This window comes from Anser cygnoides, chromosome 9, assembly GCF_040182565.1.
Source record: "Anser cygnoides isolate HZ-2024a breed goose chromosome 9, Taihu_goose_T2T_genome, whole genome shotgun sequence".
Taxonomy (NCBI): domain Eukaryota; kingdom Metazoa; phylum Chordata; class Aves; order Anseriformes; family Anatidae; genus Anser; species Anser cygnoides.
The window spans coordinates 14,467,877-14,480,671 of record NC_089881.1 but is presented as its reverse complement, the minus strand read 5'-3'; the positions used below and the strand labels follow the sequence as shown (position 1 = coordinate 14,480,671).

At 39.5% G+C, this 12,795-nt stretch overlaps 1 protein-coding gene across 5 annotated transcripts in view; it reads right to left on the bottom strand.

Annotated features, from left to right (window-relative positions):
- Window positions 1-12,795, bottom strand: part of LOC106039277 (probable cation-transporting ATPase 13A4) — a 43,103-nt gene that overhangs the window by 18,717 nt on the left and 11,591 nt on the right. For 4 of the 5 annotated variants that reach the window (XM_013186312.3, XM_048076678.2, XM_013186309.3 and 1 more), the window contains 11 exons: window positions 10,803-10,940; window positions 8,922-8,992; window positions 8,738-8,818; window positions 7,801-7,870; window positions 6,849-6,983; window positions 6,353-6,425; window positions 5,555-5,686; window positions 4,156-4,326; window positions 3,562-3,719; window positions 377-565; window positions 40-101 (listed from right to left, as the gene is read on the bottom strand). In XM_013186312.3, coding sequence (XP_013041766.2) covers window positions 40-101; window positions 377-565; window positions 3,562-3,719; window positions 4,156-4,326; window positions 5,555-5,686; window positions 6,353-6,425; window positions 6,849-6,983; window positions 7,801-7,870; window positions 8,738-8,818; window positions 8,922-8,992; window positions 10,803-10,940 — 1,280 coding nt within the window. Of the gene's footprint in view, window positions 1-39; window positions 102-376; window positions 566-3,561; window positions 3,720-4,155; window positions 4,327-5,554; window positions 5,687-6,352; window positions 6,426-6,848; window positions 6,984-7,800; window positions 7,871-7,898; window positions 7,978-8,737; window positions 8,819-8,921; window positions 8,993-10,802; window positions 10,941-12,795 lie in introns of those variants that run through there. The other variant, XM_048076681.2, reaches the window with a different exon arrangement.

Below are 12,795 nucleotides of genomic sequence, written 5' to 3'. Positions count from 1 at the left end.
TACCAAATTTAACTTCCATTGGTTGTCAAAGAGCCTTACCAATTTCTTTCAGAGGGCAGCAAGCCCCAGAGATCCAGGCCATCTTCTGTTAAGGTGCCAGTCTAAGTTAAAATGTACATTTAAATAAAATTCACACATGAGATCTCCAAGAGGAATAAAAAGCAAGACATATTTTAAGAAGTTACTGTTCAGAAATGCCAGCATGGTGCAGAGCGAAAGTGCTACCAACCAGTTCCTAGATTCCAAGAAAAACAACAATGCACAACAATGTCTGCTCAGACAACAATCTGAAAAATGCTTGAGCAAAACCCGTACCCTCCCACCCCTAGCATTGCTCCCATTGCTAGCACGAGAGTAACCAACTCATAGCAGTTACTTTGTCAAAGCAGATGAGGTTCAGCTGTCCGCACATGTTGATCCTCTGTGGGCTGATGCAGAAGATGCCCTTTTTCTTCAGCCTCCGCTGGGTATAAATGATCCCTGTGGTCAAGGCAGCCGGCAAGGCCGGGGGGACAGCAATAGTGATAACATCCAAAGCCTTCTTCACTACTTCTCCAGCCTCCTCCTGACATAAAACCAAAGACAGTTATCAGCAAGAAGATGGCAAGGAGTGCTGCTTGGATTGTCTGAGTATAGCTTTCTTCATCTCTCCTCCCCTGCACTACAGGTGTTTCATGATCTAGTGTTTTCTGCCCATGGTACATTACATATTCATCTCCCTCAGAAATGAATTGTTTTGATTTAACCAAAGGACTTAATACTAAAGAGCAGCCTCCAGACCCTCCCTCACTCTCCATGTCAACAAACCTGCCAAAGTTCACAGTCTCCTATGAAGCACATGAGTTCAAACGTGCCAGATATGTTATTGCACCTTCAGTCAAGCCCAGCTCACCATCAGGCAGCACACAAGAAACTGCCATTTTTATGGTTATTCATCCAACCACCTACAGACGTAGCTCTGGGCTCCATACTAGCGTGATGGTGAGATATGGGATAGTGGTAAAAAGGAGGGCACAAAGGAAATTGTTTTTATGTGCAGGAAGAGACATGGAAGTAAAAGTTACATTTTTAAAAGTAATCTCTAATTTGAAAGCATAACATGTTGGTGTTAAACTGACTGCCAGTGCACTGAATGTTGGCCTTGTTATTCTTGGATCAAAAAAGGATCAAATGCATTTCAAATTGGGGTCCCAGGACAGAGACACTGCAAACTAAATGCAATTTGCAGTTCAGATGGATCTGAAAACCATCACTAGAGTTCTATTATTACTGCTTCTGAGCTTGGAGTTTTGACCATAAACCATGCTGCTTTTGATGTGCTGAATTTTCATCATGTTCTCATTCTCCCTTCATTGATACTGCTTCAGACCACAGGAAGCTCCAGTTTGATACTATTCTGTATCTATTTTATGTAAGAATGAACCACTTATCACCTTCAGATAAACACAGTCACGGAAGAGAAAGAATGTAGTGTATCGTGACTGAATCTTACACCAGTCTGACAAGAGAGTTTCAGCTACTGTGATAACATCAGCACGTATTTTACATACTACAAAATGGGAAGAGAGTCTAAAAAAAGTAAAAGCTTCAGGGCAGTCGCTAAGCTATGCTCTTAAGCACACTTTCTTTGACATCCCAAGGGGAATTCAGTTTCTGCAAAATCAACCTTGCCACTCAGCACTTTGGCTTTCCATTGGCAGATAATTATCAATGCATGAAATGATTTCTAAGAAGTTTTTAAAAAAGCTCTGAAACAATTAGGTTTTCAAAATTGCCCAACTATTGTTTACAGCGCATTGACTATGTCTTAGACTGACCTTGACACACGACATGAGAATGAGTGAACTATTTTTAAAAGCGTCAGGCAGTCTCCAGAAATTTAAGGACCTATATGGGAGCCCATGTCTCAGCTACATTGTGGGTGTACCTGCTGCTAGCACTGTCTCCTGGATGGCCACTTTTAGATGGGTGTTGCAGTCTTGTCTTGTCCTATCTTCTGCTTCTGACTAGTCTGTCTGGATTATTTACCATTTCATCTTGCCTGGAACTACTGATGGGCACTTAACTATCACACAGCTCTCCCCACCATGTTCAGATGCTGTGTGACTGTGCCCTGTTTGGTGATGACACTGCCTGTGCTCTGGTCACCCTTGGCTCCTGGCTTGCCTTCCCCTAGGGAACAGCTGGCCCTTGCTTCTTCCTGACACAGCAAGTCTTAGTTCTACACTGAGAAACTTGATTAAAATTACCATATAGAATTAATAGACCCCAATGAATATGGCATATGAGAGAAGAGCTAACACAGTCTTCACAGAGGGAATTAATGCCCCATAAACCTCCTAGAGAACTCTGGAGAAAATAAGTTGCGATGTGGGTGAGTGACTCAATTGATACAAGACACTTAGATTTCAAAAGTTATTTCCCAAAAGCTCTCAAGGATATTAAGCTTAGTGATTACTAAGTGAAGGTTTGCCCACTATACAAATGACTAAACAAAGATAGGAGAAAAAGTGCAAAAGGAAATAGGGAGCTCTTTATAACGTCAGTAAATTTGGGGGATTTATGTTTATACCTGTACTGTTCAGGGCTCTATAATGTGGAAGAAAAGAGGCTGAAGGAGTGGACAAGGATCTGTAAGTCATGAACAGTAGGGAAATATCAAATAGAAAGCAGCTGTTTGCTGCTTCTCTAAATCAAAAATCTACAGTGCCTTCAGTGATTTACCAGAAAGTAGGTTTAAAAACATCTTTACACAGTACATAATGAAACTGTGGGAATCACTGCCACAGGTGTTGTCAAGGCCAAGGCATAAATGAATTTAAAAATCTATTAAACTAGACTCTGGGGGATTTTCAGTGGCTATTAAAGCTAGACAATCCAGACACAATCAACGGCTTACTGAATTCTTAAACCTTTCTGTTCAAGAAGCCAGAAAACTATACCAAGGAAGAATTGTTGTATAATTGGTTCTTTAATAACCTCTTTCCCTAAGTATCTAATACCAGTCACTGTCAGAGACAGTGGATAGGGATAGAGGGGTCTTTCATCTGAACTGAAGTTTTTGGAAAGTTACCTTTTCACAATGGCATGCTAGTCTGTGTCTGAACCTATGACTGACTTCAGATTTTTCTAGGAATGTACAAAAAGTGCCACAAGAACTCTCTAAAAGATACTTGCAGAGTGCTAAGCTCTTGGGATCTCCCATTTTCAGAGATCTAGAAAGCATTCTGCCAATCATATGTATTTGCTCTATGTATCAGCGAGCACAGGGTAGACAACACACAAATAAAGAGGTAGACACTATTCAAAAGGTTACTGATTTATAAGACATGCAGTGCTCACACCAGATTTACTAAGAACTCAGAAGAAATGAAAACTGATACATGGTGGGTTTGGGCACCTTAGAATTAATATCCAAGAGCTTGTGGTGTCACAAAGACAGTTGCCTCATATACTAAAGTGGAAAGAATCATACTTTTATATATAAATGTATATGAAGCCACTCAAGTTCAAGTCTCTTTAAACTGGCTGTGAGTACTTCTCCTGCATTTAGTAACTCACCCCATTAAGTGCAAATACACACACTGTGTAGATCATTCCAATGGCTGCAAATGCTATGAGGCACATCAGGAACCGAAGTGCATCTCTGTACAGCTTGAAGTTCATGGGTTTAGGGTAGAGAATGGACCTCACCAGATCTCCTTTGGCTGTATTGAAACCTGCAAGACAAACTAAAATCATTACAAGGGGAAATGATTTCCAAAAGTTCACTAAGAAAAAATGGAGGATTTTGAAATAACTCAGAATTTATGTAACTAAGAAAGAAGGCCCAGATCCTTCATTTTACTGTATGTGAACTACTCTGCAGAGTATAGGAAAAAAATGTCTTAAGCAGGAGGATTTTTTCAACATCTCAGAAGCAAAGCAAAATTATTCTTTGCAACCACAAGCTAATGTTTTTTTGTAAAAGTTATGTCAAGCAAACTGAAACAATGCATAATAGCTTAGCCCAACCTGGGATATCAGTTCCCCACCTGACTGTTGTGAATTTGGGTTAACTCCTTTAACTTAAGGTGCACCAGGGACTTTTTAAGTCAGACTCTGTTGCAATAAGAAAAACCATGAAAGGAAAAGCAAACTGAAGTGTTGACTGACCAGTCCGCAGCACCACAGCTTTCGCTACTCCTCTGTCATCTCCCTTGGTCTGTATGACCTCTGTTCCACAGAAGAGGACATGTTTTTTGTAGTCCTCTGCACAGTGCATTCTCCAGGGCTTCATGTTATCAGCTTGGGGTAAGCAGGTCTTTGTTACGGGAATACTTTCTCCTGGGGAAGATTATCTCAGATAAGGAAAAATGCAGTACACCTTAAAATTAGCCTGCTGACTTTGAAGTCAGTAAAGTATCTAGGTGGACAGCAAACATATTTACTAGAGAAACCAGTTTAGAGAAATGTTAGTTTTATATCGTCACATCTTCAGAGTGAATAGGAATTTGCAGCCTAGCAAACAAAGAACAGATCCTGCCAGAGAAAATCTCTCCTTTGCATCAGTACAGTAACTTCTTGTAAGTCTGAGAAATGAAAACAGCCCAAGGAATTGGAACAATGGCTGTAGATACAGAAACTTGAACAGAGACCTTAACTGGTGTTGTATGACTCCAGTTGATGGCCACAAGTTGTTCACCTAGTTTGACCTTCAGGTGCAAGCCACTACACTATTCCCTCAGGCAGATTTAACATGACATTAGCTATTTCCCATTCCTAAGAAAAATGAGAGCCTTTACCTCAGTGCTTGACAGCTGACAAATATCCTATTTATGTCAGAGCAGATACATTCAGGTGAAAAAGCAGAAATACTTTTATTGAATATCTGGTATCTCGGGCTTTCTAAATGAAAGGGGGTTCTGGAATTTCTCATATATATTGAAATTTCAGAACTGTTGATTTTGATTTGATTCAGACTGAGACCAAATCTAAAGACAAGAAACAGAACTATGAACATCTCCTGCACCCAAAATCATTTTCTCTGTGAACTCTCCTAGCTGGTATCTCCTCCACTGCTATCATATGAATGTGAGGTTAAGTGCATGCAGATCAAGACAGATACTCCAGCTGGCTGGAGACATTGCAGCAGTCAGGATGAAACATTCAGAGAAATCCCTACAGTCTGAATAGACTGGGTGCCTGTGTGGAAACAGCTTTTTTTCCATATCTACTGTTTCTTTTCCTGTCCTGTTCATTCCTCTTCACTGTCTGCCCTTCCTTCCTTTCTAGTTAAAGGATTACTTGCTAAATATTGTGCCCCAGAAGGGAAGAAATGGATGAGCTGCTCTTCCCAAAGTCCATGTTGTCTATTTAGAGAAGCTGGGAATAACTATTGTATAGTCTTTTTGATAGCAAACATTCCAAAGAATGCCCTTCTAGGCTAACTATGGACTATCTCATAATAAGAATGATACATGATAATGCTAATGCTGTATGTCCTGTGCCACTGTCTGAAACCACAGGGCCGTGATGATGTTTTAATGGTAAGCCTGGGAGGGACAAGCTGTACCTGTCAGCATGCTTTCATTTACGATGCACTGCCCACTGATCAGGATGGCATCACAAGGCAAAAGGGCTTTGCCCTCTTTCAAAACCAGAAGGTCTCCAGGAACAAGATGGTGCGATTCCAGATCTTGGAAACCTGTAGGTGACATGTAAAGGAAACTTTGTGCTTTGCATGTTTCTCTGTGTTAAGAGGAAAAATACAAGGAGCCACCAGCTGAACATATTATTACTTCTTTATAATGGCTGATAAACAATGGACTGCAAGAATGACCTAAGAATACAACGCTCCATGTTAAGAAAAGTCTAGGCACCAGTTCAAACTGCAGAATTTCTTTTTATCTCCCCATACCCCAAATCATAGCTGCTATTCCAATGTCCTGACCTAACTCAAGAAGCTTGGATCTACATTTATTACTATGACTTTTCTTACTTTGACTCCCTCTTTTTGGATTGTTCTCCAAATACCATGACAATGAACAGACTTTGTATGCAGCAATTAGGTGGACTCATAACCACTAAGTGATTATGTGGTTGGCTTTGTCAGCACAGCTTTAAGAAAAATGGCATCGTTTTCCTGATAATGTTTTGCTAAGGCTGTGCTCACACAATTACAAATATGATTGATGTGCCACAACATACTTCTGGGTCAAACTAAACCAATATGCAGAAGCTAGTTAAAAAGGTTGAGAGACAATAGAGGAAACTGCTCTGGAAGGAATTTGACACTACATATTCTCAGTTTTGATATAAATTGTTGTTACAGAAATGAAACACATAGAAGAAAGAAGTGTGCAGGATTCACCTTCCTTATTTCTGCAGACAGTGACCATGATGTTGTTATGAGACTCAACCAGTCTGTGCAGTTTAACCGATTGCTATAAATTAAAGGAGAACATAAAAAAAGTGTTACATCTTATGTGATGCAATTCATCCACTAGCAATCATTCCTTTCTGTTATTTGTGGTTATGAGAGCCCTCATAAACTGGGGTCTGTCCCTGCCAAGAACTGTACAATCATACAGAGAAAGAAACTCCCCACCCTAATTATGAAGAAGGTGTAACAAAAGGTTACAAAGCAAAGCACTGGAATGGGGAAGGCAGGATGTGGGTAAAGTACCACACAAAGATTATTATGACTAGAAGGCCAGGCCACTGCACCTGCTACTACATAATGTCACGAGACTAAACCTCTGAGTAACTCTCAGAGCACAGTACATATGCATGTTGTAACATATTGGGCTTTCTCAGACATTACAAATAAGACTTCCTTGTGGAGAAAGGTGAGATGTCTCACCTACCTGTCTAAGATCATATACAGTCAAAGAAATTGACAGGAGAGACATGATTATGATGGCAGTGGCATACTCCATGTAATCTTCCGCAAACCACAGACACACACTGAACAGCTGGAACACGTAAAATGGATTCAAGACCTGTTGGAGAGGGAGCATTACTCAAGAGTTAGCCCCATTTAAATGACTCCAGTATACCCAGAAAGCCCATTCTGCTGGAGATGGGCTAGAATAAAAGCTATTGAAGTAAGTGTTGAGACTCCCCACCCTCTTTCTGATTTTGTTAGCAGTAGCTTCAGTCTAATCACCCTGGCCCATCTCCACTGAAAGAAAGGGCCAAATAATCTGGACTAATAAGGATGTTATTTGAGATGTGAATGGCTCAACCTAGTCCTTGCTTTCCTCTACTCTTTACAAGAAATGTAACAGAGGTGAGAGGAGATCAAGATGTGAAGTGAGCACGGAGCTCACATACCATTGGCACCACCTCCACCTTGCTTAGGCCACACGTATAGCCAGCTGCAGTCTAGAAAGGCATATTGGTGCTTTACGCAATGCTGTGCCCAGAGTCATGAGCTCATTGGACCTCTCTGAAGCTGTAGGCATGTGCCAGCTAGTGCTGTTCACCTCTGCTGATTAAGAGACAGTCTTTGCCTGGAAGGTTTGATTCTCAGCACAGCTTGTAAACATTCACTGACCCTTGCAAGGCCAACAGAATGAGCTCCTAGGACACAGATACACACACACACTAAGCAGCTGCACAGGCATGGGGACGGAGCATTTGGAAAAATGGAGAATAAATGAATTAATGGTGATTTTATAAACAGGATGTGAAAAAAGAGTATGCTTGATAGGTGACTGCTAGAAAGCTAATTCAGACATAGGATCCATCATATTCTATATGCATACTCTGCATCCCCAAGTAGCCTTAAGAATAAAAGCAACAGAAATGTTGAACCTCTTTGATGAGTAGTTTCCAAATAGGGATCACTGGAACATCAATACTGTTTGGCCCACATATCGCTCTCCTGTATGGGATAAAGATACATCACTTACAGATAAAATAGTGACGATATAGCTTGCTCAAGAAGCTGCAGCTTTCAATAGTCCAAAGAGCTTGTATCAATCCTAATGTAAACTCTGTGAGGATCTTTCTCCAAGAAAAAAGATAAAAAAAAAATTAATACTCCTTACAGTGCTTATGTCAAAAAAGATGACCACATCCGTGAAATCCACTCAAAAAGACGAGGTATAACACAGCCATTAGGCAAATGTTTCCAACATGCAAAAACACCTTTGAAGCACCATAAAAAAAGAATCCTGCTCCTAAAAATAAATGATCTGAAAACAAAAAATTCTGCATAAAGTTAATCATAGCATGACTTGAATGAAAGCTTCAATGTGAGCTTATGTCAGGAGCTGTATTTTCAGTATTCAATCAACAAAAGATCATTTCTGTATTTAGCAGTTTCAAGAGTACCCAGTGAGTACATTTTATAGTGATACAGTAGCTTGTTAGAATAAATTCAATGACCAGAATTAAATAATTTATACGTTCAATATAATTACGTGGAGCCCCACTGAAGAAGCACACACACAACTTATCTGCACTGTCTCATGGAGGCTTTCTCCTATTGCAAACAAGAACTGCTCAGAGTTAATTACAAGACATAGATATTTCTTGACTGAGAACAGTATTTTAAAAACTTTGACAAGGAACACACAACATTCTCTAGCATTTTTCATTCAATTTTTGCATGTATGGTCACTTCATCTAAAATTATGTGCTTATTAATGTATATACATGAAGCTCAAGAAAAGTGCACCAGCAGCAGTAAATTTAAATCTCTTTGAAATCCATACGCTGAGTATTTAAAGTGCTTTAAAATATGTACCTGATATTCTGTTCATTGCAGGTGAGACCAGAACCAAATTTGGCATGTATAGCTGAACAAGTGTGGTGGTCTTCTAGGGCTCTAGAATATAAACGGAATGTTTTCCTTAGGGTGTTCCTTAGGGTGTTATTCCAAAGAAGCTCGACTTCCTCAGAGACTCATGTAACCAGTGCATGAAACTCACCCAACTTTCTGAAACTGTTTTGCATAGATATTCCAGACATAGCGGATTTTCTGCACTTGGATACTTTTCACCTGCAAAATAAAGCAGGGACAGCAATAGCTGAAACCCAGCAAACAAAAATATTCCCAGGCCTGCTCAGAGATATGCCAAGAGACGAGAAAGGCCATTCCAGGATAGCTCCTGAATCACTGCTAATGCTAAGCCCTTGCAGAGCAGTTATCTGTGAGGAATGCATGCTGTCATTTACGACTTGCAAAAGGAGTCTGTCCTGTCCTGTGCAATAATAATGAAGCCTGTTAGAGATAATGGTGTTTCATATCAGCTGGAAGAAGGCAATGCTATACACCTATACACACAAGTAATAAAGAAAGCAGCTCTAGGGGCTCTTCCTACCCAGTGCAATAAGCACTATTATAGGCCAATGAAATCTTCACTCGGCTCATACCCTGATTCAAAATGGAGCTATAACCACAGTCATTAACCTAACAAGAGGTCTGTAGTTAGGAGCAAAGGAGCTGCAATATTTGCAATGCTAAAAACTGGACTGGGAAATGAGGGACTCAAATTGCTGCAGAAGTAGCTCCTTGGGTACTCTCAGGCACTACACAATACTCTGTGGAATTAGGTAGCTTAAAAGGCAAAAAGGTTTTATAACTAACATATAAGTAGGAGCTTTTGAATTGCTAGTGAAGGATTAAACTGATCTTTGCTTCTTGAAATACGTTCTTTTCTACCTAGATGTTTTGACTGATACTACTGTTGCTCAAAGGGCCTATTATTTAAGGGCTATATTGGGCTTTTTTATGTTACTAATGCAATCCTCTGAAGAATGTTACAAATCAGTCTTCACTTTCATACTGTGCCAGTTGATTAAACTAGCTGGCACTAAACTTCCTTATGTACATTAAGATACGGTCACACAAAACAGCAAAAACAGCAAGAGCTTTGCTTAGCTGAAGTTGGGTTTATAATGAAAATATCTCCTAAAAATTGCTGTAGATACAAAAATAAATGCTAACAATATGTAGTTCTTTTGTGGGTTACCCAGTGGAGTGATTTAATGTCCATACTCAAGAGGCAAATATTAGCAAATGTACCATTGCATTCCCATTGCTTACACCAATTTAACATTTGATGCTAAGCAAGACATATAACTGCACTGTCCGGTTTACTTGTTCTAAAATAGGGATAATTGTGTTTACTCAACTCATGAGGGACCTTCTGATTTGCTTGGATCAATTTATCATCTGCCTTCTCCCCAGTGCCTCACTGGGATCTCCAAGCTATGGAACTGGCAGAGACCAGGGTAATTTTTTGCAGGAATGGTTGGCAGCTTAAGAGATGACTCCAACAAACATACTTTAAAGCACAAATTGATGCATACAAAGGCAAGAAAGAAAAACATGCTTCAGAGCCTCCTTGATAAAACATTTCTGGAGATACAGATAGAGTTTTGCCTAGGCACTTTTCTGTTCTATTTCCCCTCAGCTGCATTCATCCCTGTTTTCATATTGCTGTTGGAGTTGTGATGTTCAGTTCCTCAGTTTCCCTTCAGACACACAGGCACCCCTAAGCTCTTTGATTCCTATGCCAAGAATGAGTGTTTGATATGGAAATCTGATTCGTCATGGCCAACTCCAGCGTTTTGAGTGTCTCCTATTTATAATGTAGGTCACCTCTCTTTTTCATATCCCCCTTTGGAGTAAGAGAGGATTTTTACAAAGGTGAATACAGTTCTCCAAGCTTGTCTTTTCACAGCTCACTATGTTATCAAGCTGCAAGTCTCTTAGCTGGATATGTTTCACAGCTCACTTTTACTCCATAAAGCCTGGCTGAGATTTGCTGTCATCTCCCAGATGCTGCAGGCAGTAATTGACTTACTTGTAAACTTGGCTTCATTAAGGCTTCGTTGAAGATTGAGTCTTCTTCAGCAATGCCTGGATAATCCAATTTACTTTTGATAACTGCAGACACAGAGATCCATGTCACACTCTTACGTGAATAAATCTGAAATTCATCCTAAATGAATATAAAAGAGAAGTGTCACAATTCCCCTCCAAATCATACCAAAGTCACTATTACTTTAAAGTGAGTGATTACTGTAGGCCTTTCTAGAACACTGCTCAACTTTTTTAAGGAACTAGCCAACAGCAACCTCCCAGCACCTGTGATTGATAGGTACATCAGCAGAAGGGGAGCAGAACCACAGTCCTATCAAAATGTGAGTACTGCAAAGTAATTCACCCAGTGCAGGTCCAGTGCTTGGCTGATAAGGGTGGAATGTGAACACCCAGATCATGACCAATAAACAAGCAAACGGTATAGAACAATCTGAGATTGTGTGATCATATCGTAAAGGGAAGGTCAAAAAGCATACAGCTCTGTACTGCAAGACGGATGTTCAGTATAATACCTTTTCACCATCATTCATGTGTTAACACTTCATTGGAGTAAATGTGGTAGAAGCCATGACTCTCTTAGAGTAACCTTACACAAGCTCTTGCCACAGTGAGGTCATAATCTTGCTATTTATTTATTATTTTTTTTATAAAATAATTTCAACATTGGAACTGCCTGATAATTAGTATTGTTGGCGCAGTCTTAGAGATTAGAGCAACTACTGTAATAAGTACCGTCGTGTTAAGTCTCAGACAGAAACACTGGACCACCATGCATTAAAGCCAGCTATGGGACTGACTTATATATCATATTCAGTACGTGAGAATTTTGGCAGATGGAAAAAGCTGATTACCTCAGCTGGCCAGGTTCTCAAAGCAGAGTTATTACACCTTACTTAGAAATGACAGAAGAAATATAAAATTATGAGTTCTTTTGAACAATTTAAGGGTTTAAAAGAAGACCTTTAAGAATTTTTACATATCTTAATTTTTTGTTCACTTCTTTTCTTAAACCCATGTTATGAGTAGAATAACATTTATTTTCTGATATTTATCTTTAATTTAGATTTCAGAATTAGTAGACATTGGGATGCAGATTGAGATGGGAAGCAATGAATAACACAGGTGTTCATTATTTAAACTAAAGTGAGTCAAACTTCAATAACAGAAGTGAGTTAATAGGCTCTTACATTGCCATTGCAGAGATGATGATAAATTATGAATGAAGGTCTTATGTGAGGCAAAAGAGAACTCCAAGGATCAAGCTGACAGGGTTACTTCTATTCTCATTAGCAGTAGCCATCACATTTAAGAACTAATGTAATCAGAAAGAATATAGGGGGGGAAAAAAACTGTTATTTTCACGCAAAGGACCCAAGAAAGAAACCTGCAATTGCCAAATGCCCAGAGCATATTTTCAGAAAGCTTACTGATAAAAAGAATGTACAATATGATTCAATTCGTGTTTAATTACACGAAGGATCATTTTAAAACTCATTTATGTGAAAAGTGCTTGTCATGGCAAATCCATTTAAAATGACACACAAGAGTAGGTAATTAAAAATGCAAACTGAATTGAAGATTAAAAAGGGAGATTAAACCTAATATGCTTCCTATTAGGTTGCAGATTGTTTCCGTATAAAATATGCAACAAGCAGATCTGTGATTTTCAAAACCCAAGATTCTAACTGCATACTGTTGTGCTCCTTTAAGAAGGTAGCTCAAATACAATGGTAGCACGTTCCATTTTGTAATTGCACACGCCATTGTTCAGGAGTCTTTGAAGCATAAAAAATCAAACTTGTTGAAGAAAACTAACACTGCCAGCTCCTGGAGTATTCAGGCTCAGCTGGGATTCAGAATCAAGTTTCAGTTTGCTTCTTTCAGTTTTGCACTAGCTTCCATGAAATGAAATCAGGGTTTGGGTATGTGGCAGAGCTTCAGCATGGTTTTCAATGGATAGAAGAACTACTAGC